A 25397-nucleotide genomic window follows, 5' to 3' on the forward strand; every position below is an offset into this window, starting at 1 on the left:
AAGATGGAAACAACCCAAGTGTCCATCAACTGAAGAATGGATAAATGTAACATGGTAAATACATGCAATGGAATATTATGAAGCTATAAGAAGAAATGAAGTCAGGAAGCATGTGTCTATTTCAATGAACCTTAAGGACATTATGTTAAGTGAAATAAGTCAGACACAAAAGGATGAATATTGTAAGACCTCACTAATACAAGCTAAATATAACTAGCAAACTCATGGTGTTAACATCTAGAACATAGGTCACCAGAAGATAGAATGAGGGCAGAGAATGAGGAAATGATGCTTAATTTGTGCAGAATATGTAATAAGGTTGATTGTAAATATTTGGAAATGGATAGAGGTGATGGAAGCACATTATAGTGAGTGTAATTAATAGCAATGATATGTGGGTGTGATTGTGGTTGAAAGGGAAAGTTTAGGGTCCTGTATGTCACCAGAAGGATGAAACATGGGACTGTATGACACAGTGAACCCTCTTGAGGGTTAAACTGTTCTAGAATTGATTGCCGTGATGAATGTACAACTCTGTGAATTTACTGGAAGACACTGTGCACTTTAGATGGGTTGTATGGTATGTGAATTTATCTCAATAAAACTGCTTAAAAAAAAAAAGAAAAGAAAAGAAAAAACAGCATTGCATACTGCAGAAAAATCTTTCCTGTAAGGAAGAGTCAATTGATGCGGTAAACTTCAAACGTAGCCACCCTCAGGATGATGCCGACATCGTCCTGATCAGTCAGCAGCCAACAGCCTGGAGGTGCGATCCTCCACCAGCAAGAAAAGCATGACTAGCTGAAGGCTCAGATAATTGTTAGCAATTTTGCAATAAAATATTTATAAATTAAGGCATGTTCATTGTTTTTCTAGACATACTGCTATTGCACACTTAATAGATTACAGTATATTGTAAACATAACTTTTATATGCCTTGGGAAACCAAAATATTTGTGTGACTCACTTTATTCTGATCCTTTCTTGCAGTGGTCTGGAACGGAGCCCTCAGTATGTCCGAGGTATGCCTGCAGCGGAGCTGAGATTCTTATTCAGTATGGTCTGACTCCAAAGTCCAGGCCTTTGATCCTGAGGGCACGAGCCACCAAATTAGGACTTGTAGCTTGACTTGGACCAAAGGACGCTCCTCAGCGATCCCGATGCCATGGTGGCCGGGTTCTGTGAACAAAACCAGCATTTTATCAAGAGAAAAAAGGAAATGAAGTTGCTTTTCCACAGTTCAGTCCTGAAAGAGACTCCACCAGGTAACTGCATTTTCTTCTTGCAATTCAGTCTGTTGAAAAACTAAGGTGGCTACATAACCATTAATCTCAGCGCCTCGTGGTCTACTCAGGCTCTCTCTGGCTCAAAGCCAGACATCGCTGTATTTGCCAGACTCCCTATCTTGTTCAAGGCTAAGTGGGACTGAATGGAGGAGAGGGAAGTGGTAGGGGCAGAAAGACTGAATGGAGGAGAGGGAAGTGGTAGGGGCAGAAAGCTGGGGATAAGGGACTGGAGTTGTGGCCTCAAAGGGTCTCAAGTAAGCACAGGGGCTCCTAAGCCCCGGGGGGCCACGGAGGCGCAGAGGGACGGGCGGGGCTCGGAGCGGCTCCCTCCACAGGCCCCGCCTCCCGCCCGTCCCGCGGCGCATTGTGGGAGCTGTCCGCGGGCCGGGCTCTGGAGGTCGCAGTCGTTCCGTCATGGGGATCCAGCCGGTGAGACCCTCACTCCCTAACCTGCGTCGGGGGACCCCCGCTCCAACCCGGCACAAGCCCGCGTCAGGGACTCTTACCGCCGACCCCGCCCCTTAAGTCTCTGGACCCACCCTGGATTCCGGGGTCCCGGTACCGCACCTCCATAGTCGGGACCCCGCCCAGGTGACCCCTTTGGCCCTGGCATTGACCCTCCCTGGAGCTCGGGATCACCATCTCTGGGGCGGCTGGTCTCACGGGACGGTCACCACCCACGCCCTGGGCTTTTCCTCAGCGTGGCCATCACGCTGCCTCCTCTACCTACAGAGCCCAGTACTGCTGGCCTCCCTGGGGGTGGGGCTGCTGACTCTGCTTGGCATAGCTCTGGGCTCCTACCTAATTCGGAGGTCCCGCCGGCCTAGGATCACTCTCCTAGATCCCAATGAGAAGTACCTCCTGCGACTACTAGACAAGACGGTAAGTTGTGGAGTAGGGGAGGTAGAGAAGTGGAGCAGTTTGCCTCCTAGTATGAATGGAACAGCACCGTGGTGGTTGGGACTTGGCAGTGCCAGACCTGCTTGGTGAAACACTCTTGTCATCTGTTCTCCAGACTGTGAGCCACAACACCAAGAAGTTCCGCTTTGCCCTCCCCACTGCCCACCACATTCTGGGGCTGCCTGTGGGTAAGAGAGTGTGGAGTGGGCTCCTTTCCCTGGTATACTAAGGGGGTGATTGCCTTTCTGGGGTTTCTGCTGAAACACACAGCTTTTACTGCTTCTATCTGTTTACTCCACAACCCAGTCCCCTTCTTCCACCTGGCTCTCCGTCCTCCAGACTGTGGGGTGCTGCTACTGGACTCGTGTACAGTGTGTCTTCTGTGCCCCAGGCATCAACAGTCTTTCTCATATCTCTGCCCTGAGCAAGTGCTAATTATTTCCCATTGCCTGGATCCTTAATTCCTCTGCTGCTGCTAAAAGAATAGCTTTTCCAAGGAGGGGTTTATGAGGGATCCAACTGAGGACTCAAAGGGGTGAATCCTCCCTTCCTGGTAGCTCATTGGGGCCACCATCTCCATGAGTATTTTGAAAGATAAAAGGGATGCAGCTCATCTACAAACAGTCTTTACGTAGCTTCCTGCATGGTCTCTAGGCAAACATGTCTACCTCTCTGCCCGAATTGATGGCTGCCTAGTCATCAGGCCATATACTCCTGTTACCAGTGATGAGGACCAAGGCTACGTGGACCTTGTCATCAAGGTAAGGGGGTGGGAAGGAACTCCAGGAGCTCCTTACCCCACTCTTTCTGGGATTTGTAGAAACTTCCAAACTTTGTCTGATAGCAAGAGATGTCCTGTCCTTTGTGGATATGAGGAAAATATGTGGACTGGGAAAAAATGCCATGTGTGTGATCCCTGTCCTAACCTCAGGGAGGTTCGGCCAACTGGGGGTTCAGAAAAATATAACATTCCGAATAAGGTGTTTTCCATTCTGTCTTATCAGGTGTACCTGAAGGGAGTGCATCCCAAATTTCCTGAGGGAGGGAAGATGTCTCAGTACCTGAATAGCCTGAAGATTGGGGACATGGTAGAGTTTCGGGGGCCAAGTGGGTTGCTCACTTATACTGGGAAAGGTAATAACCTTGAGCCTGTCTCCCATTTTTCCATTCTTAAGGGTCCTATTGACACAGTGAAACTGTGTTTTGTGTATAAGGGCCAGAACTGCCTTTCCTTCTGAGCACAGCACTAATACTATAGAAAGGCATATTAGCCCCATTTGCCACAGGGAGCAGTTCCCTATGCACTTGAATTCACCAGCTGTGAAAGCTGTGGCGATTACTAAACCAAACATAAGCCTCTCTTCCCCTTCATCAAAGATTTGTCCCTCAGTCTTAGCTGTGGAGAAAGCCAGAGATAACTTTCAGCCCTTCCCATGGGAATAGCTGGGTGCATTAGCAAGCCTTTGGAGCTGCTCTGTACCTCTTGGGAAAGTGGAGTCATACCTGGCCCCCTGCCTGACACCCTCACCAGGAGTGACCTCTGCCAGAGGCAGGCAATGACACATCAGGTGGCCCTAGGCTGACTGGTAGTTGTTAATATGGAACAGATAGCCCTCCCCCATTGTCCCTCAAGTATATTATTGTCAGGACTCACTCAAATGAAACCTTCACACCAGTTCCAGGATCAGATTTCATAGCAGCTGCTAAACTGGCCTTGGACATGTTTTCAATTCTGCATTTGTTTTCTTAGTTCTCTATATTGACTTTGTTCTTTCTCCCTCTCTACGTTTGACTTCTCAGGGAATTTTAACATTCAGCCGAGTAAGAAATCTCCTCCAGAACCCCGAATGGCAAAGAAATTGGGAATGATTGCCGGCGGGACAGGTGTATGTCATTTGAGGGGCCATTCTCTCCCACCACTGTTGATTCTTGCCATGAACACTTCCAAGTGATCCTCAGAAGGTTGGGTATTCATAGCCAAGCTGTTAGTCAGGGAATTCCAGCCATGCCTGTTATCCAAAAAACAAAATCATAATCAGGTAGAAACCCAACACCAAACAAAAAAGTTTTAACTGAGACAATGAGAACAATAAATCAGATGAATTCTACCAGGATCTCAAATTAATCTGATCATTTTTAGGTAAGTAGAGAGAAGCAGCTAGGAATGACTATTCTGGAAGAAAGAAAATTAACATTTATTTGGGCATTACTATGTATTTGACATTGTGCTAACCATATTACATATGCAGCTATGAAGTAGGTATTAGCCTCCCCATTTTACAGATGAGAAAATGGAGGTTAAGAGATTTCTACGTGGTTATATGATTGGTAATGGGCAGGGGCACGATTAGTATTCACATCTGCCTGATTCCAAAGCACATGCACTTTACTGCAAGTCCAGTGTTCCAGAACCTTCGTCATCGAATCAGAAGGTACATGTAGTCATCTGTGACATTTGAGTCCTAGCCTCCAAGGGACTTTCAGGGGAAGAATCTTAGATTGGTTCCATAGTATGAACTTATATGAATATTGAGAGTGCCCTCAGTTCACCTAATAGATATGAATTTCAGTGAGTTTGGGGTAAATGTTATTTCTGTCCAGAAATGTAGGTGCTAGAGAGTAACCCAGAGGAGGTTAGAGAATTAGGACACTAAAGAAAAATGGAGCAGAGTGGCGAATGAGTAGTATTAAGATGATAGTTTGGTTACTAAGGAGCTAGGGCAGAGGAGAAGTTGTGGCCAGCACATCTCACAGAGGGGTATTGTCATGCAGGGATCACCCCAATGCTTCAACTGATTCGTGCGATCCTGAAAGACCCTGAAGATCCAACCCAGTGCTTTCTGCTTTTTGCCAACCAGGTTGGTTTGCTTTTCTCAGTCCTGGAGCTTCAAAGTTGCTATGTGAGTAGGGCTGAGAGATGTGGTACAGGTGGGTAGAACTGGTCCATTGCCTGTTCTAGCCTCTTTCTAAGGTCCCCTCTGCAAGGTAGAGGATGCTCTACTATAAGGACGAAAGAGGACAGAGCATTGCACCATATTCCTTCCATGGCCTCTGTTTAGGTTTGCTAAAGTTGCCAGAATGCAATATACCAGAAATGAGTTGGCTTTTACAATGGGGATTTATTAGCTTACAAATTTACAGTTCTAAGGCCATGAACATGTCCCAATTAAGGCATCAACAGGATGATACCTTCTCTGAAGATAGGCTGCTGGCATCTGGGGTTCCTCTCTCAGATACCACAGCACGTGGCCAGTGTCTGCTAGTCCTTTGCTCCAGGTTTTATTGCTTTAGCTTCTGGTTTCAGAGGCCTCCTCTCTGAGCTTCTGTGGGTCCTTGCTTGCTTCTCCAGGGCTTTTCTCTCTGAGCTCTCTGGGCTTTTTCTGTCTTTTAGCCTCATAAAGGACTCCAGTAAAAGGATTAAGACCCACCTTGAAAGGGGTGTGTCACATCTCAATTGAAATAACCTAACCAAAAGGCCCCACCCACAATAGGTCTGCACACACAGGAATGGATTAAAAGAATATGGTGTTTTCTGGGATACATAGCAGCTTCAGACTTCTAGCCTCCAAGAAAAGAAGGAAAGGACATTTAAGGGATTTAGTTCTGAGCATAGAAACTTGGGTCTCCTTGGTTAAATATTCCATCTTTATTCTTTCATATTATGTAGGTAAAGCCCCCCCCACCCCCACCCCTTCCCCTCATCCTAACCCCCTAACAGCTCTATAAGGTCTTGTTTCTTCCCTAGAACTTTAGCATTCCTTTTCTTTCCTGGTAGGGAAGTTGTTATAGAAGAGAATTTGTTTTATGCAGGCATGAGAAGGTTCCTAAAGATTTTGCATCACCTTTTCATTTCAGACTGAAAAGGACATAATCTTACGAGAGGACTTGGAAGAACTGCAGGCTCAGCATCCTAATCGCTTTAAGCTCTGGTTCACTGTGGATCAGCCCCCACAAGGTACCCTCCCCATTTCTGGACATCCTAGTTTCCCCTTATCATCAAAATCAAGGCCTTTCCCCTCTGTGAGTTCTGTTTTCGATAAAACCAGCCCTTGGTGACACAGCCAAACTACCCAGTCCAAGTGTGCAGACACCATGGTCTCCTGGGCCCTTTCCTCCCAGTTCCTCTTTACTGGGTAGGTAGCAGGGATGGCCATGCTACTGAGCCAAGGCCTGAGGCAGGCTGTGTGTATCCATCCAGCTACTCGTACAACTTCATACCTCCTCAGGATCCTTTCTGGGCTTTTCTCAATGGTCCATCATCCTATCCTCCCTTACCAGCATGGGTCTGGGACATCAATTCTCTCCTCCCCCTTATACTTCAGATTGGGCCTACAGCAAGGGCTTTGTGACTGCCAATATGATCCAGGAGCACCTGCCTGCCCCAGGGGATGATGTGCTGCTGCTGCTCTGTGGGCCACCCCCAATGGTACAGCTGGCCTGCCATCCCAACTTGGACAAACTGGGCTACTCACAAAAGATGCGGTTTACCTACTGAGCATACCTAAGCTTTCCTGGTGCTGTTCCCTGCAGTTGTCCCCAGTCATTACTAAACACTATGAGCCCTCGCTTTGTCTCCTGATAGCATCAGCTTTTTGTGTCTTACTCTGAAGCCAAAATCTGTATGGTACCTGCAGGAACACATCCTTGTAGCCCATGGAAGAGAGCCAAGGCTGAGTAATTTCCTAGAAGGCCCCCAAATTAACCCATGATAAAAGGTCCAGGCCACGAAGCAATCTCTTCCCTGGGCTCAGGAAGAAGGGAGCATGTATATCTGTTCCAAGACTAGCTAGTTCCTTGACAGCATCCCATCCTCACCTCTGTGTCTGTGATGAAAGGAACAGCCTGTGCAATGGATTTTACTTAATATTTGGTGCTTAACCCATGGGCAGATCCTTTATGTGTGAGTGCAAGTTGAACAGACTACAGAGGTAGTGAGATTACAGGAAAGGAGGTAATGGTGTCTTCAGACCTCCAGCCCTCAGAGAAAGGAGTCTGAGATAAGTATTTGTGTCTGTCTCTCTGCCCCTGCCCAGAAGGGAAGAAAGTGGCTACCCACAGTCTAAGACTGTTGTTTGTGGCAGGAACCACTGGCTATGCAAATAAATGGGGCTGAGGCCCCTGTGATATGTAAGGGGTTGTTGTATCTGGCTTCCATGTTTCCAAGGCTTTTCATGCTTAAGAACTTTGGGAAGAAGGGTTTTCCAGCACAGAATTTCTCTCAGGTCTTCCAAAGAGCCTTTGAGCAGTTGTACTATGTGCTGAAATGTGACCTGTCACCAAACTCAGTGATCATCTCAGCAGCTGTCTCACCAGAGCCAGAGCTCAGGTTTCCATGGAGACTTTTGAGGTGGGAGGAGGGGAATACACATATTAAAGGGGACCCTTTCTGAGCCTTGGTACCCCTCACAGTGGTCCTCTGGTTTGGCCACTCTTCCCATTCTTTCTTCTCTTCACTCTCTCATCACCATATTTATCCTTCAAGGTGCCTGACAAATAAATGAAAGTATTACCTTTCTGTTTGGAAGAGAAGCCTTCTCCTTTAAAAAGTAACCTGACCTCACCAGTCCCAGCCAGGCTTGTTGGTGCCTGAGCAAAGTTGGCCTCTCCCAGGCCCATCTGTCCTGAGTGTCCTCTGCTACAACGGCATGACTCAATCCACTCCCTTATCCCAGGTTAGGACTAGAGCAGCCCCTTCAGATTCTTCCATGTTAGACTCATTGGGACAAAACAGTGCATTGGGCTCCAGAGAAAGGTGGACATTGTTTTTCTGCATGTAACTGTGTGTTACTTTTTACTGGGTTCCCTGAAAGAATGGCATGTGGACTCAGGATTAGCCCCTCCACAAGAGCCCAGGGAAATCCAACCACAGGTCTTCAGTAAATACTGTTGATGATATTCCATCAAACATTTCTTGATTAGTTTCTATATTTATCACACCATACTCTGTAAGACATAGTCCTGGTTACCTTACCTCCTTAGGATTATGGGATGCATATAGAGGGACAGCCCAGGAAAAAAAATTTCTCATATAGAAGCTCACCATTCCTTACCTTACATGGTTTTCTGTCTCACCCACAGTGTTCATACAAATATTTATGTGCCAAGTCCTGTGATAGGCCCTGAAGATACAGTCATGACTTTGGGGGCCTAAGACTCCCAAAGAACTCTGAGTAAGATAGGCACATAACAAATAATTACAGCAGTCTGATGAATACTATCTGTAATAGAGATAAATACAAGGTGCAGATGAGGATTTTGAAAGGGGTTGGGAAAGATTCAGAGATGGAGGAAGAGGAGAAAGGTAATTAACATTTTTTAACAGTCAGGTATTACATACTGTACTATGTACCCTATCTACAGTTTGAACCAAGGATTAAGGATTTGCCAAAGGGCATACAGCTGGTCAGTGGCTGGCAGAGTCTGAATGTGAACCTAGTATTGTTAAAGTCAAAAATCAAACCTAGTACTGGACATTGTGAGTTGCTTGGATCTTAGGGCAGAGAACGGGTGAAAGTGCAGTCCAACAGAAGGATCACTATGTGCAGAAGCCTGGAGGAATGAAAGATAGGTTCGTGTTTGGAGAAATAGAAGTTCATTCTGGCCAAGATGCAAGAGGGAAAGTGGAGAAAGATGAGCCTGAGTAGGTTGGAGCCAGTTTGTAAAGGTCCTTGTAAGGCCATGCCGGAATAAGCTTGAACTCAATCCTGTGGACAATGGGAAGGTTTTGAGAGTTTTATACAGTGGGTCAACACAATAATAGCTAATATTTATGAAGCATTTATTATGTGCCAGGCATACTAAGAGCCTCCATGAATTATGTCATTTAATCCTGACAAAGATCCTATGAAATAAAACTTTATTCCCACTTGTCAGACCAGGTAATTATCATTTGGTGTTTAGTAATGTTCTCAAGATCAGAGGCTGGTCAGGGACACAAGCCTAGGTCTCTGTGACACCAGAACCCATGCCTTTAATCACCAAAGAGAATTAGGCCCTGTGCCCTAAGGGATCCTTTGTAAGTAATGAATTAACTTCTTCTGTACCTAGAATGGCACTAGTTATCTTCCATCCTTAGAAGAATGGACTACATTGTTCCTCAAATCATTTTCTATGTTCTGGTTCAAATGAGGGCTGCACTGGTCTATATTGTTTCCCAGATATACAAAACCAGAACCCAAACTAAAACCTAGCCCGGTACTTGGGACATAGTCGAGTCGTGATAGATATTGGAGAGAGGGAGGGACGGAGGGAAAGGGCCATGAGGTTGAAGAAGAAAGGACTAACTGAGTGAGAAACGTTTTGGAGGTAAAACGACTGGCATTGATAATAAATTAGACACGAGGAATTTTCTAGTTTAGATGGCAAGGTGTATGGTAGGAAATTCAGCATTCCTTCGCAGGGTTCGGTCTAATTCCCTGAAATTCCTTCATCACGCGCTCCAGTTTGTGACTTGGGGGCCTGTGTCCTCGTGAGGGAGGGGAGTCCAGGTGAACTGGACCGTATGAAACCAAAGCTTTAGGAGTCTAACTTCACGATTGGAGCAGAGCACGGAGGTGGGGCCTGTGATGGGGTAGCAGGACCCGCCCAGCGCGGCGGCCGCAGCCACAGAGGGGGCCGGGCGCGGACTGGGGAGGCGGGGCGTGGCGGGAGGAGGCGGCACCCCGGGCGCGGGGCGTGGCGAAGAGGAGCGGCACTGTGATTGGGACTCAGGCAGGAATGCCAGGAATTGAAGGTGGCGAGGTAGAGCCCGAGAGGAGGTGACGCGGCTGCGGAGGTGACGCCGAGTCTGTCGCGCGTCCCTTCCGGCGCGGGGCGGGCGTTGAAGATCCGGGGCCGCTCGGCCGCAGGCCGCCTCCAGCGCCGCGGGATGTAGCGCGGGGGACCCCGGCCCCCAGCAGAGCCCGCCCGCCGCCCTGCGGTGAGTTTCTCCCGGGCTGACGCGGCGAGCGGATGAGCGGGGAATGGGCCTGAGCGCCGAGACTGCTGAAAGCCGCTGTCCAGGCCTGAGGAGAGAACGGGGTGGGGACAGCCCGGCCTAGACCTCCCGAGGGTCCCGCGGCGCCCGCCGACCCCTGGCCCTGAAGCCGCCGGGGGCTCCGGCTTCTCTGCGGTCCAGTTGTAAACACTTCCGGCCCCTCCCGCTGCGCGCAGCCTCCGAAGCGGCCTAAAAAGCATTGTAAGCGCGAGTGGACAGCTCGTCCCCCTGCTTTACCCCCGACTCCCAACAGTCCTGGTGAGTACTGTGTCGTCCCGGCCTCGCTGGGGGTTTGAGACCCCGGGGTTCAGGCTCTTCCCAAGGCCGCCGCGCGGGGCAAGTGGGGAGTCGGGGGAGTGGGCCTGGGTCGCAGAACTGCCGCTCCCAGCCCGGAACACCGGCCTTTGGCGGTCTGGGAAGCACTAAGGTTCCTCGACCAACAACAGTTTCGGGCAGGTCAGTCCTGAGAGTACTCCCACTGTGATGGGAAAAGAGGGGTTGGTGGACAGTTTACCCAGTTAAGAGTATACTATAAGCTGAAATGTGAGCAAAATATAAACTAATTTGGGAAAAACGAAGTTTCATCCCCTTAGAAATCTCAGATTGATGTATGCTACCTTATGTTTGAGGTTTTGGTCTTCAAGCCTTCGATTTCTTTTTTAAGAAAATAAAAGATACGTTTTTCTTCAGTTTCTGGTGCTTCATAGATTGGGAAACTGACAGGACAGATTTCAGTTTACACCATTTCAGATGTCGGAGGAGCAATAGGAGGCCATGTACTTTACTAGACTAACGGTAGTATTTGCCCATGCACTTAGAAGACAGGCCAGAAAATACAGCAGTGACTGTACAGCCTGCCTTCTTAAAACTGAAAACCATGATGGCTGAAGTAATAGTAGGATCTCTTCACTAGTTCTCTCTTGGTAGTGGCTGGGTAGCTTGTGATGGAGCTACTGCTGTTCCTGAGGTTTTTATTATCAGTACAGTGCAGGAATTTAGAATGGGTGGGGCTAAACAGATTGGGAAGTTAGGATAGCAGTTGTGTCCCCTCTACCACCCCCACCCCCATCCCTACTTGCAGCCACTAGATTTCTTTATTCCAGAAGTAACTTCTGTGTGCCCATCTTGTGGCAGATATTGAGGGAATCAATCTTTAAAAAAAAAACTGGTGTTACCTGCCAAGGTCCATTTTAGGGTAGACCTCCACAAATATACCTAATTGCAGAGTAGAATCTGAAAGCATTCCATTCTTTCTATTCTCGGTGGCCAACAAACTACATTATTCCCAGATGTTAAAAAAAAAAAATTAAGTGAACACTTTACCTGCAAGTATGAGAGAATCTCAGATAAGTAACAGGAAGCAACATTAATCTACCTGGCTTCCCTTTGCTTATGGATAAAGTATACTTCCTTAGGCTTTTACACTGTCATCAGTTTCTTCAGTCTGGCCTCATTCTACCTATGCAGGACTCCTTTACATAACAGTGTATTATTCACCACCCTAGGAGCTATGTTCTTTCATGTCTTTGTTTATGACACTGTACCCTTCTGCAATGTCCTTCTCCCATTTTTATCTAGCAAGGTCTTTGCTTAAATCTTCCACAAAACTTTTCCTGATCACTTCAACTAAAAGTGAGCTGTTCTTCAGACTTCCTACAGCAATTAATGGCATTTAGCCTTGTAGTGATGTTATTAGAAAACAAAAGTTATTTCCCCCTCTTAAAATACAGGCCACCAACTATGTCAAACCTTTAACTCTTCTCTTTGTCCTGTCTCTACAGCCACAATGACATGAACATAGTCAATACTTAATAGATATTGTCAAATAAATAAAGGATAGAATTTGGACCTCTTTTCTAGCCTAGAAAGTTTGTTCTCTGTTTCCATGGGAAATTTCCTTTGACTCCTATAATATGAAACCAAACTGAAACTCTTTAACACTCTTGATACATTATCCCGTTCCATTTATTTGTGATCTGCTGATGAGGTGAACAATTTGGTCTACTCAGAGAAGTCAAATGGTGTGACAGAAACTGGCCCAGCTGCTTTAAGAAACTTAAACCATCTTTAAATCCAAAAGTTTTGTTTAATTATTGTGTTTTTTCTTCTGGCGCTGGTACTCATCAAAGTCATTACATTTTGTCCTTACTGTCCCTTGTTCCTAATGTCACCAACTTTACTTTGTTCCTCTCTCCATGCTCAAAGTTGATTCCCATTTCTTGCTCAGAAATGTTGGGGTTGTGATTAATGTTTATAAAGTTTGTAGCTATCGTGGATTGAAAAGATCCTGAAAAGTGCCCTCTAGGCAAACCAGTTCTGAGTGATTGATTTTTAAAGATGCATCTAGTTTACTTTTGTTTCTAAGGTATACAGCATAAATTGAGTGCAACTGTATTGACCAACTGTATTGAGACTGTGGTTGGTCTATGAATTAACTGGGGTGTGTTAGATTTGGTAATGTACTTGGAAGCCAGGTGTTAAAAAAAAAGACACTGGCATGAGACTCACATATGCCTACGTATTGTTTACATTTTTGTTTTTTGCCAGACATTCAGAAAGCTCTCCTGTGTCTGTTAGGGATGGGATCAAAAAGACCTCTTTCTTCTGTTTGGATAGCTTTAATTTGGGGAGAACAACAAAGGAAGTTGTATTGTGATTTTCCACTTCAGACTCTATTCACTGATACTTAGTATGAGATAGGAGAGCTAAGGCCCCATTATGGCATTTTGATAATGTTCAAACATGGGCTGCTTTGCCTTGACTCATTTTTCCCCAACAGTGACATGAAGCCACCATCCCTAATAAAGGGAGTCAGTAGAGGAGAAGATGGCTGTGTTTTTGTCTTTACTGCTGGGCTAGGTGCTTTACAACAGTGAGAATGAAGATAGGCACAGATAGAGCCTACCTATGGACTCTATGGGTCCAAAGACCCCAGATGAAAAACTCCCAGAAGGAGCGTTGTGCCTTTGACTCCAGGAAGTGATGTGCTATAGCCTAGAAAACTTGGGCACTGGCTCACAGAATATATGTCTCAAAAAATTGGAAAGGAAATAAACTCTCTAGCTAACAGACTGGTGATTAAGAATCAATCTTTTCCCAAGTTTGTTACAGGATTATCTTATTTGTAGGGGGACAAACACCTTCCTGCCTCTACAGCTTTACTCCCTAATATCCTAGGTTTATCCAGTTGGAAAGCTTAGTGGTAAAGATTTATTAGCTCGAGTTGAAGAAATCCCATCAAAAATGTATTCAGTGGAGTTTGGCTCAATTATAATGTACTGTGTTGGGTGTGGTGAGTTTCAGGGGAAATGTGTTTCCTCAGAAATACATAAGACATAAAAAGCTGGCAGAAAGTTGAAGAAGTAGATTTTGGCTCTCCTGAATAATCCCAGAATCAGTCTAACATATTAGGGGTTTGTACTGATTTTATATAATAGAGACTAAAACACTTGGTTGTAATTCCCAGTTGTTTATGAATGGTCTACTCTATCAGAAATGATATATTCAGGCACTAGGATTATTTGTTCTTCTTTCTTGCCAGACCTCCGATCCCTATCTCTCCCTTTCCTGTCTCTGTGTTGCTACAGTTTAGAAGACCAAAGTGGACAGTGGACTTTGCCCACTAAGATGACATGATCTCCATTGACCTCCATTGTATGTACTTTAATGCACGATGACATCTCTTGTATGATGAGTTGAGGCTGATGGTTGGTTTGTTAGTTAACTGGGATGTCTGTTGGATTTGGTGACTCTGGGGCTAAAAAATAGTGTGTTTGCAGGGGTTGGTGGGGGTGTGTAGGAGCTAGGGATAGCGAAGCTGCAGGGAATCAGACAAGTTAACAGAAAGTGATTTGTACTGGAAAGGGAAACGTCTTTGATGATTGCTAAGGGACTGAGGTCACCCTAAGAGAATCTAGACTTGAGGGCATTAGAAAAGACTTTTCAGATCAAATGAGGAAATTATTAAGAATGTCAAACTGTATCCTGCATCTAATCTGGGCTTTTAATTGCCCAACTTAATGTTTGTCTATATTATTCTCATTGCCTCTGGTAAAATAGTTAACAGCACTCAAAATAATTGAGCTTAGTGTGTGACCATTCTAGTTGAAGTGTTCTCTTCCTCCATGGCCCTCCTGTAGCAATGACATTGAATCACTCACTTTGTATGTATCACAAACTACTTTATGCTATTTGATTGTAGGTTCTTAGAGGACTGTACTGGCTTAAACAGTACCCTCCAAAATTTCATGTCTGCCAGAACCTATGAATGCGACCTTATTTGGAAATAAGGTCTTTGCAGATGTAATTAAGACAGGGTCATACAGGATTAGGGTGGGCTCTAAATCCAATGACTGGTGTCCTTAGAAGAAGAGGGAAATTTGGATACACACATGCACACAGGGAAGACGGCCATGTGAAGATGGAGGCAGAGATTGGAGTTACGCTGCCAAAAGCCAAGGAACATCTGGGGCTGCCAGAAGCTGGAAGAGAAAAAGAAGTATCTTCTTCTAGAGGCCTCAGAGGGAGCATGGCCCTGCCAACACCTTGATTTCGGACTTCTATCCTCCAGAACTGTGAGCGACTAAATTTCTGTTGTTTTAAACCACCTGGTTTGTGGTAGTTTGTTTTGGCAGCCCTAAGAAACTATTAAAAGGACCGTGGCATAACTTACTCAATTTATATTTTGAATGGTACCTTAGAATGACCTAGAGTGCTAGTACTAAATACATATGCTAAATAGTCAATGAATGTGTTGACTTATTCTGGGAAAGAGAATAGAAAAGAGTCCCACAGGCACAAGAAAAAATGCACAAACCCTTAGCTAGTGGCAAGAATGTTGCCAGGTGGAATACTGCCCAATATGTGTATTCATTCATTCATTCATTCATCCATCCATTTTGAAATATGGGGTCTGACCAAAATTAGGGATATGTATCAATTTATGACCCATGTCATATTGCATCCTCAAACCTGAGGACAGGTTTTTTTTTTCAGTCCTTGTGACCCTTCTCTAAATTACTGGTGGCCGGTGTTATGAGCATAGTTATGTTCCCCTTTTCCAACTTCTCCAAGATGACCAAAGCCATTTATATTTTTTGCTGATGGTATAAATTATTTCTTAGTAAAGCTGTTTATTCGTTAGTATTTCACTTTGAGAAAATTTCTTTCATGGGCAGCCTATTGAGAAAGATTTCCTAATGTTTCTCCTGACATGAGTTGCCTATCTCCTGAGGTTCTCAGGGGCTTCCAGTTTCCTGTTCTCCTTGGTCTCAGTTGTTGTCTATAAGTGTGTGCTGGCATCTGTCTTGTCAGTGTCTTGCACATTTAAAGGAAGAGGAACAGTCTATGTGTTGATACCACATAAAGGTCTGCTGTACAATGAGTTATTGTTTTTGACTTTCTTCGACTAGATTTGCTATTGCTTTCAGCTGTGCTTGTTTGTTGAGCACAGCATAACCATTGTGAAATTTTAGAATTACCCCTCCCTGACTATATGTATCCAATTATGATCCCTGAGAAGGACTTGTGATTGCTCTTGGATACAAAGAACTAGTCATTTGCAATATAGTGGACATTTTTGGATTCTTTTCATTATTATTTTGCCTTTCCCTGAGGCCTGATCAAAGATGACTACCTAAGGTCCAACCCAGGAAAACGTGAAGTGTTTCTGAGACTTTTCCTAGAAAACTGATTTCTGGGTTCCTCTGGTTTTCTCATGTGGGACTCAGATTATGGTCTATGGTGGTTGGATCAAGCACTTGCAGAACAGGTTGGGTGTGTGTGTGTGTGTCTAGCAAAGGGCAACTCCTGTCTTCAGTTTCCTGCTTCCAGGTAAGTTATTGCTTGCTTTAAGGAGAGACTGTGATGAAAACTCGTTAATCAAGTACTGAACCCAGGCTATAATCCTGTAATAGCGAATTAGTAGAGCTTGCAGAGAAATTAACCACTGGGCATCCAGCCCACAACCAAGTTCCTTTTGCATGCATTTAGCAGAGCATTTGTAGAAAAAGCTCAACTGAGTTCAGTGGCATTTAATTCATTTCTAATCCTGGGTAGTCTTGTAGGAATTGCAGTCAGGTGCTGGCTTCATATTTTTGTTCCTCAGTCTCAGAGCCAGGTTTTCTTGAGCAGAATGAGTTTTGGGAATGGTAGGAAGACTCTTTTCACTAACTGGGATCCAAGCCTGTGGGAGGGAGTGGAAGATTGGTTGCTGTTTTTCTGTGGTGACAGTTTGGCAAATAACCACTGATCCTTTGGAAGCAAACAAGCAGATATTATATTTTCAGCTTTATTTGTCAGATTAGTGAGTTTCTCTGGGTAAAGGATGATATTGAAGAGGGAGGACAGGAATAGGTTTCACTTAAGCAATTAATTGGTCTTTAGAGTTGGGGACAGAGTGTGGACTGTTTAGCTGTATCTTATTATATTCAATATTGAACTGTAGGAATGAAACTGTAAGAGGAATAAATTGTCAACACCCTTCATATCTGTGTTTGCTTTTAGTGTCTACCATCACAGGGAGATCTCTGCCCCCTGGGGCTGAGAGACCCCAACCTTTCCCCAAGCTGAAGCTTCAGGGTATTGAGGTACCAGCCAGATGTCTTCCCACAAAGCATCTGTGGTGGCACAGGGCAATGGGGCTCCCGCCAGTAACAGGGAAACTGACACAGTGGAACTGGCTGAACTGGGACCCCTGCTAGAAGAGAAGGGCAAACGGGTAATCGCCAACCCAACCAAAGTAAGTTGTCTTCCTGGAAGTCATTCCCTTAGGCCTCTGTCAGTCTCCTTTTTTTTTTTTTTGTTAATGAAGCTCTTACCTTTTTTCCAAAAGGAGGAACTATAGCACCCTGGGAATAACTCTATTCAAGTACTTATCAGACTGTATTATAAGTATCTATTTGTTTTTCCCACAGTAAGCTTTTACAAGTTCACTCATCTTTGTAACTGCAGTGCTTACTTAGCACAAGGCCTTGAAATCCTATAGGTTAATATAGAAGTCTCTCTCACATTAAAGAAATCAATCGGGAAATAATCAATCCAAGGCTGATTCTGTTTTGCTCTCCCATCTTAATCTGCTGCCCATTACGCCCACATTCTAGCTGCCACGAAGGAGGAAGAGGAAAGGAGAAAAAGAGTTCGTTCTTTAACTTCAAAAAAACTTTCTGAAAGTACCTTTCAGCACTTCCACTTACATCACATAGGCCAAAACTTGTTAGCTGAAATAGGGTTGAGGAAATACAGTCTTTTCATTGCATACATTGCCACCCTGAATAAATGCAAGGGCTTTGTTACTGAGGAATAGAAAGAGAAAAGATAACAGGGGAGGCAAGTAGGAATCTGTATCACAAAATCATACCATCATGTTTACCATAGACCATTAAGACACAAGAGAGAGAAAATAGCCCAGAGAAGGAGTTAAACCGCTGTCTGTCTCCTTGGTTTGGAGCCTTGGGACAAAGAAAAAAGTATCTCTCCTCAATAGGCAAGTGCTCTCCAGTGTGCAGTCTTTGTGTCAAGGCTCCTTTGGGCCCAGGAGTCAGTGCTGCTTCTTTCCATGGAACCAGTTCTAGGGCCCTGAAGCCCTTGGGAATGGCTGTAGATACAAAGTTTCAGTCACTGTAGCTTCCCCTGAGTCAACTTCTAGAGAACTGTGAGCAGAATTAAATTGATAAGAGAATCTCTGAGACTGTATCCTTTTCATTGCTTTGAGAATTTAGTGACCTGAAGTGGGAAATCATTCAGTTAAAGAACACTTAGGACTGGTGTGCTCATCCTTTGCCCCTCAGATGCCAGTTTTGGTCAGTCTGTCCCCTGTGTTCTTTGTCTTTAGCATTTACAAAATATTAATAAACCTCCATAGTGTTGTCAGTCCAGTAAGTATCATGCTTTTGGAAAAAAGGCTGCATGGCCCTATGTAGGAGAGAGAGGTTAGGCAGAAAGCATTGAGTTATGTTTTCTGGATCCCTCTGATTCCTAAGGTTTGCTTGTTTGTTTATTTGTTTGTTTGTTTTTTCCCCTATAGGCTGAAGAAGAACAAACATGCCCAGTACCCCAGGAAGAGGAGGAGGAGGTGCGGGTACTAACACTTCCCCTCCAAGCCCACCATGCCATGGAGAAGATGGAGGAGTTTGTATATAAGGTGCTGCCTAAAAGCTTGTGTCCTGGAATGGGAAGGGTAGCTGGTTTGCTGGGATGTTCCCAGCAGTCAAGGCTTCCCAGTTCAAAGTATGCATTGTGTTGAAAAGCTTTTACTCCTGTAGGTGGGTTTGTTTTTTGTTTAAGATGAAGTAAATCAAGAGAAAAGCTGGCTAAATCTGTACTACTTGCTGTTAGGCATTTTTCAAATTAGGCTCTTAAAATAGGGGTCTATGACTTTTTTTGTGTGCCGCAGATCTTTTGGGAATCATCAAAATATTTAAATGTGATAGAATAATATGGATTCCTTTATTAATTCATTAAATATATGTTAATGACAAGCTCTAGTGTATTCTATTAGACTTCTAAGTAGTGATGAGTAAAAACTATTTTCTACAAAAGATACCTTCAAGACTGTGATGTGGTATAAAAATATCCGTGATATCTATTAGTGAAAAGTCATAAATTCTACTACTACTGTGGTTTGTTGCCTACATTTATTAATTGAGGGAAATACTAAATTTTAATTAGAGGTGAATGAAAATAATGTTATTTTCCATCCAAGTTTTCATTCGTTCCCTGGATTCTGTCCATTGTCCAGCGAGTCTCAGTTCAGAAGCCCTGTTCAAAAAAAAACATAATCCCAGCCAAGAAAGCACTTAGACTCTAACTGTAATTGAGGGAAAGGATGGATCAAGGGGCAAACAGAATCTCCTGGAGCAAAGAGACAAAGGAGGCATCTGTAGATTTTAAAAACTATATCTATAATTTCCATTGCTTTGCTTTTATTCACCATTTGCTCAATTTTGAAATTTCAGGTAGTTCAAAAGGAGTTGTGCCATATATATATATATCTGTAAGGGTTGGGAAACACTCATCTAAAGCATATTCAGATAAACCAACATGACTCAACAAAGACTTAAAAAAAAGTGATCCAAATATGGGTCCATACACTATAAGCCTCACTCATGCTTTGCCTTGGATATCTCCAGTGCCTGGCTGGTTCCCCACTATTACCTGGACCATCCAAAGCCTGATTGACATCCTCCTAGACTGGCTTTCCTTCCTTCCTTGTCTTTGGGGAAACTAGTATTCTCCAGGACCCTACCTACAAAGAGTGTATATATTATAGGTCTGGGAGGGACGTTGGAGGGTCATCCCATATGATGTGCTCCCCGACTGGCTGAAGGACAATGACTACCTGCTACATGGCCACAGACCACCCATGCCCTCCTTTCGGGCTTGCTTCAAGAGTATCTTCCGCATCCATACAGAAACTGGCAACATCTGGACCCATCTGCTTGGTAGGTGATTGAGATGGGGAAAAACTCCCAATTTCTTATCTCCTTAAATGCCAAGGGACTATGTAGCCTTGTCCATGGGAAGGAAGAACAACAAAGATACTCCGATGGCTTGAAAGCTGGAATTGTGCCTTTAAATTACCAGTGCCCTTGGTTGACCTTTGATCACTGATCTTTAAGACTGGGGGAGTATGGACTAGAAATAGGAAAAGAAATTGGAACTAGATGTTCTCTTGTGATCCTTTGCAGAACTGTTCTAGCGGAGGCAATTAATTCTACTTCATAATTTCCTGTTGTAGAGAAATGCCAGCATTTCAAAAAATCCAAAAAAATTTTCTGGATTTAGAAATATGACTGGTGCCAATCTCCTGAAATATTAAGACTGTAATTCTTATAGTGAAGCCCTGTAGTGCACTGATTTAATACCATTAACTACCCTGATGCTGACAAAGCACACAAATTCTCTCTTTATTCACCGACTTTTTTTTTTCTTCTTGTAGGTTTTGTGCTGTTTCTTTTTTTGGGAATCTTGACTATGCTCAGACCAAATATGTACTTCATGGCCCCTCTACAGGAGAAGGTGGTTTTTGGGATGTTCTTTTTGGGTGCGGTGCTCTGCCTCAGTTTCTCCTGGCTCTTTCACACCGTCTATTGTCATTCAGAGAAAGTCTCTCGGACTTTTTCCAAGTAAGTCAAAAGAACATCTGTAGGAAAAGACCTATGTGTGCACTGTTGTCATACCTTGTGATCCTTGTGCTGACTGGGTGCTGGGTACTTCAATAAGTCCTAAAGATTCACTGATATGCCAGAGGAAAGGCTTTCTGTTTTGTGGGTGATGAAGCTTTTCTTTCAAATCTTTCATGGGAAAGCTCACTACAGCCTTGTCAACAGATGGAACCCAATTGTGGAATAGTTTTTCTATTTGCATGTATAAAGTTGTATGACTCATCCTTTCTGAAACTTGGAGTACAAGTTGCTGAGTTTCCTCCCCAGGTCTGCTTTCCAAGACCTTGTACCCAGTACTAGCTTACCTTCCTGTTGGCCCCAGCCAAAGCAGGGTGTGGTAAAGTATCATGTGCTTCCTTCTGCTTGTGCTGCTACCCACCGGTCAAGGAAAGCTTATCTTTACTGCCCATGCACTGCTGGAAGCCCCAGATGTTCATCATCTAATGCTTTCCCTATTTCCCCACTCTGAGCCTAGGGTTCTGTTTATTTGTTTGCTTTTTTGTTGTCAGTGGTGATGGTAGTTTTCATCCTGATAATGGTGGGTTATTTTTTCCCCCAATAACACCAGTAATAATAAATTCTCATCGTTTAAATAGTCAACTAAAACAGAACAAGCTAAAGTACCCCTTAATAATACTCCCAATCTGAAGGTTTTGTTTTTAAAACTCAACTTATCTGAGGGGGGAATCTAGACCTGGCATCGTGGGATAGAGAACATCTTCTTGACCGAAAGGGGGATTTGAAAGGAAATGAAATAAGCTTCAGTAGCTGAGAGATTCCAAAAGGAGCCAAGAGGTCACTCTGGTGGGCACTCTTATACACAATATAGACAACCCTTTCTAGGTTCTAATGAATTGGAATAGCTAGCAGTAAATACCTGAAACTATCAAACTACAACCCAGAACCCCTGAATCTTGAAGACGATTGTTTAAAAATGTAGCTTATGAGGGGTGACAATGTAATTGGGAAAGCCATATGGACCACATTCCCCTTTGTCCAGTGTATGGATGGATGAGTAGAAGAATGGGGGCAAAAAAAAAAAGGGGGCACTCAGTATTCTTTTCTACTTTAATTGTTCTTTTTCACTTTAATTTTTATTCTTATTATTTTTGTGTGTGTGGTAATGAAAATGTTCAAAAATTGATTTTGGTGATGAACACACAACTATATAATGGTACTGTGAACAACTGAATGTACACTTTATATGACTGCATGGTATGTGAATATATCTCAATAAAATTGAATTAAAAAAAACTCAACTTATCTGAATTGGGGAATTCAGAACTCTTTTTGAGTGTGATGCTGGGAACCAGCTGAGCTGTGATAGAACTATCAACTAGGAGTTATCAACTAGGAGGATATAGCTGTTCACAATTAAGGGAAAGGAATAAAGTTCTGTGATCAGGGATTCTTGGAAACTTCCATTGTAAAATAGAAGTGCTTGACCTTGATCCTGGAATTTCAATCCAGGATACAAGGTAGATTTTATGGGAAGTGAGGGGTGACAAGGAATGGTCAAACCTGGGAGCAGGTAGAGAACAGAAAGAACCAGTTAAATGAACCATAGAAATTAAACTTTGTTTCTCCCACTGATTTATTTCATCTGTGTTACTCTTTCTGTAGATTGGACTATTCAGGGATTGCTCTACTGATTATGGGGAGCTTTGTCCCCTGGCTCTACTACTCCTTCTACTGCTCCCCACAGCCACGGCTCATCTACCTCTCCATCGTCTGTGTCCTGGGGATTTCTGCCATCATCGTGGCACAGTGGGACCGGTTTGCCACTCCTAAGCACCGGCAGACAAGAGCAGGTGGGTGAACCCACATAGTGCAAACCTCACAAGTATCTTTGGACCTTGGTCCTGATAGGGTCCACCCTGGACACTAAGGTTTGTAGTTTGGGATCCCGTTAAAATCCTGATGTGTGTTTAGAGCTTTCAAAATAGCGTGGATTCTCAAAACTCAGTTCTCCCCTAAGTTTCATACTATTTTAGTACAAAGTTAATAGATCATTACCCAATTGGTCAATTAGCTGCAATCATAAATATGACTGATCTTATCATACTCAGTTTAAGACAGTTTTTTTAAAAAACTGTAGCTGGCACCATCATTTTAGTGACCTGCATCCTAAGCACTTAAACAAAGCGTTAAAATTTAAAAACCCGAATTGTTTGGAAGGCTTGATTTGATTAATAAAATACCTTGACCATAAACACTGGTAACAACTAATGTAATAGCTACAAGCACAAACATCTTTGGACCCTTATTTTAAGCTTTTATTACTTGTAGCAGCCACCAATTACCACTAGTCTTTGTTCCCTTTAGACTTTTTAATATCTGCTGTGTTTTCACCTTCGGTTAAAAGAATTAAATATTTACCAAGCACCAGCTGTGTTCCAGGCATGGTGCTTAAACAGGGTATCTACAAAGATGGAGAAGGTAGTCCCTGCCCTCCAGTTAAGTATAGTACGGTGGTGTTGAAACATGTGCCCATTCTTTCCTTGCTATAGCCTTATTTGTGTGTCCCCACAGCAATGGACAACTTCTAAGCTGGGGTATATCTATCTCCTCAGGAGGTCAGAGTCCTGGCTAAGCTTCTCGTAGTCTTATTGGGAAACCTGTCTTATTCTTCTCTTGGGAGCCAGGTGATCTATTCAGCCAACTGAAGCCTTGAAATCTGGGTTCTGTCAACCTGAGTCAGCTATGAAGGGGTTTTACAAATCGTTGTTGCTTGGGCTTTTTAACAGATAATGAAGAACTTAAGATGTTGTTGTTTCTTAAAAGGTAATAGCTATACACGCACTTGCACAGCCTTTTCCCATTTTGGATGTGGAAGAAATATTTGGTGTTATCCATCTGTGGCTAAATTTCGAAAATATTTACTGTTCACCAAAAAATAGCTAATTATCATAAGCATTCTAGAATCTAGAGTAAAACAACAGCGACTTTCACATAGCGGCTATTTCCTTGCTTGACAGTCTTATGTTTGCTTTGATCAGGAGTGTTCCTGGGACTTGGCTTGAGTGGTGTTGTGCCCACCATGCACTTTACTATCGCTGAGGGCTTTGTCAAGGCCACCACGGTGGGCCAGATGGGCTGGTTCTTCCTCATGGCTGTGATGTACATCACTGGAGCTGGCCTTTATGCTGCTCGAATTCCTGAGCGCTTCTTTCCTGGAAAGTTTGACATATGGGTAAGAAATGATTCTTCCAGTAGGGCCTGTTTTAGTGAGCGAGCAAAATAAAGTTAAAGGTTGAGTAAAAAGGTGGTAAGAGATATAGGAATCTTATAGTGTTTGGGAGTTACATATATATTATACATGGAAAAAAAATAACCAATATTAACATTTTGGTGTATCTTTAAGAAGGATATTTTTTAAATTTTCTATAACAAAGATATCACTTTTATAATGTAAAAAAAAAATTTTTTTAAGAGAAACTAAGAGAGGCAAATTCTTTCTCCTACTTTTTTCTGCTCCCTGCTTGCCATTTTACTAAAGGTTCTTCTCTTTTTGTTCCTGCAGTTCCAGTCTCATCAGATTTTCCATGTCCTGGTGGTGGCAGCTGCCTTCGTACACTTCTATGGGGTCTCCAATCTTCAGGAATTCCGTTATGGCCTAGAAGGTGGCTGTACTGATGACTCCCTTCTCTGAGCCTTCCCACCAGAGGGGTGGCAGAGGATCTTCCCAAGTGCTTTTAAAAATAACTTCTTTGCTGAAGTGAGAGGAAGAGTCTGAGTTGTCTGTTTCTAGAAGAAACCTCTTAGAGAATTCTTTACCATCGAACCTTCGGCCCTCTTTCACACTCACTGGGCAATAAACTTTCCATTTCCATTTCCCTAGCTGGGGAGGAAGGAGATGGTCCAACTTAGCCATCCCCTTCCTCAGCAAGGCAACTACCATCCCCTCAAAGAGACAGTACTTTGAAGCTCATGTTGAGATTTTACTCCCTCTTCAAACCATTTTGGGAAAAAAATGATGGACTGGGACTCTTCAGAAATTCTGTTTCTGAAAGAAAATGTCCCTCCCTTACCCCTATCCCTACTTTGTAACCTGGCTTATAACAGGCCATCCATTTTTGTAGCACACTTTTCAAAAAGTTATAACCTGGTCCCATCTTTCTAGGGCCTGGATCTGATTATACAGCAGCAAGAATAAGCCACCAACTTTTACATAGCCCAGCTAATCATGGAAGTATGTTCAGGCTTCAAATAACTTGAGTTTTAATTTTTTTCTTGGCAGAGTAATGTAAAATTAAAATGGGAAAAGATATTTAATATTTAATACTAAGCTTTAAAAAGAAACCTGCTATCATTGCTATGTACCTTGATGCAAAGTCTATGATGATAATAAAAGAAAGTACAGAAGACACTTGGCATTCAAAGATTTAACATTTTGTGGTTTCAACTGTTTGCATACTCCAAAGGTATAAGACCTGTAATAGTTTCAGATTCTGCTGAGGCATAAATTTTAATCTTAAGCTCTGACAGACTGGTATATGTGGGCCATATAAGACCTGTAATAGTTTCAGATTCTGCTGAGGCATAAATTTTAATCTTAAGCTCTGACAGACTGGTATATGTGGGCCAATAAATGAACCTAACTGAACTACTAGCATCTGCCCCTCAATACAGCTTATTTTTCTCCAATTGCTCAGACATTTTATTAGGAAAGTTAGTATGCTTTAATGGTATCCGGTAATTACATAATTCTTAAAGATATTGGGATATATCTCCTTTAACTATCAAAGGTGTACTGTATATTATCTTAGAATTTAGTTCTATTAACACTGCCTTGCTTAGATTGTCTCATAAGGGGTCATTCATGCCTTTCTATGTCTTAGTGAATTGTACTTAACCTGACATGATTTCTGCTCATTGGATAATGTAAGGCCCAGCAGTAATCACTTCTCAGCTAATGTCGGCAGTTGAAGGAAAGTCGTCTTGGGTAATAAAGTTGGATTCATTTAAAATTTGTACAACTGGGGGAACAAGTGAACTTTTAAAATAAGTAATCCAACTAGACCAACAAATAGGAATAGTTTCTCAGCCTCAGCTGGTGATACGGAAATGTAA

The 25397-nt window shown here is 43.4% G+C and overlaps 2 protein-coding genes across 5 annotated transcripts; both read left to right on the top strand.

The window, feature by feature from the left end:
• Positions 1–1654: 1654 nt before the first annotated feature.
• LOC119526129 (NADH-cytochrome b5 reductase 1) lies at positions 1655–9058 on the top strand. The gene is made up of 9 exons (XM_037825022.1): positions 1655–1715; positions 2019–2168; positions 2302–2374; positions 2841–2947; positions 3191–3320; positions 3987–4070; positions 4959–5044; positions 6042–6141; positions 6509–9058. The coding sequence occupies exons 1-9, from the start codon at positions 1701–1703 to the stop codon at positions 6679–6681; spliced, it is 918 nt and encodes a 305-aa protein (XP_037680950.1). The 5' UTR covers positions 1655–1700; the 3' UTR covers positions 6682–9058.
• An 877-nt stretch (positions 9059–9935) lies between these two features.
• Positions 9936–24693, top strand: ADIPOR1 (adiponectin receptor 1). 4 transcript variants are annotated; one of them, XM_037825026.1, is made up of 9 exons: positions 9936–10419; positions 13703–13815; positions 16666–16900; positions 18185–18301; positions 19430–19601; positions 20099–20285; positions 21948–22135; positions 23324–23517; positions 23848–24693. In XM_037825026.1, exons 3-9 carry the CDS (start codon positions 16760–16762, stop codon positions 23974–23976), a joined length of 1128 nt encoding a protein of 375 aa, XP_037680954.1. In that variant the 5' UTR covers positions 9936–10419; positions 13703–13815; positions 16666–16759; the 3' UTR covers positions 23977–24693. The 4 variants fall into 4 exon arrangements, with proteins under 4 accessions (XP_037680954.1, XP_037680953.1, XP_037680951.1 ...); XM_037825025.1 differs by having other exon boundaries at positions 13749–13815; XM_037825023.1 differs by lacking the exon at positions 13703–13815.
• Positions 24694–25397: the final 704 nt, after the last annotated feature.

The sequence above is a fragment of the Choloepus didactylus genome, chromosome 2 (genome assembly GCF_015220235.1).
Source record: "Choloepus didactylus isolate mChoDid1 chromosome 2, mChoDid1.pri, whole genome shotgun sequence".
NCBI classification, from domain to species: domain Eukaryota; kingdom Metazoa; phylum Chordata; class Mammalia; order Pilosa; family Megalonychidae; genus Choloepus; species Choloepus didactylus.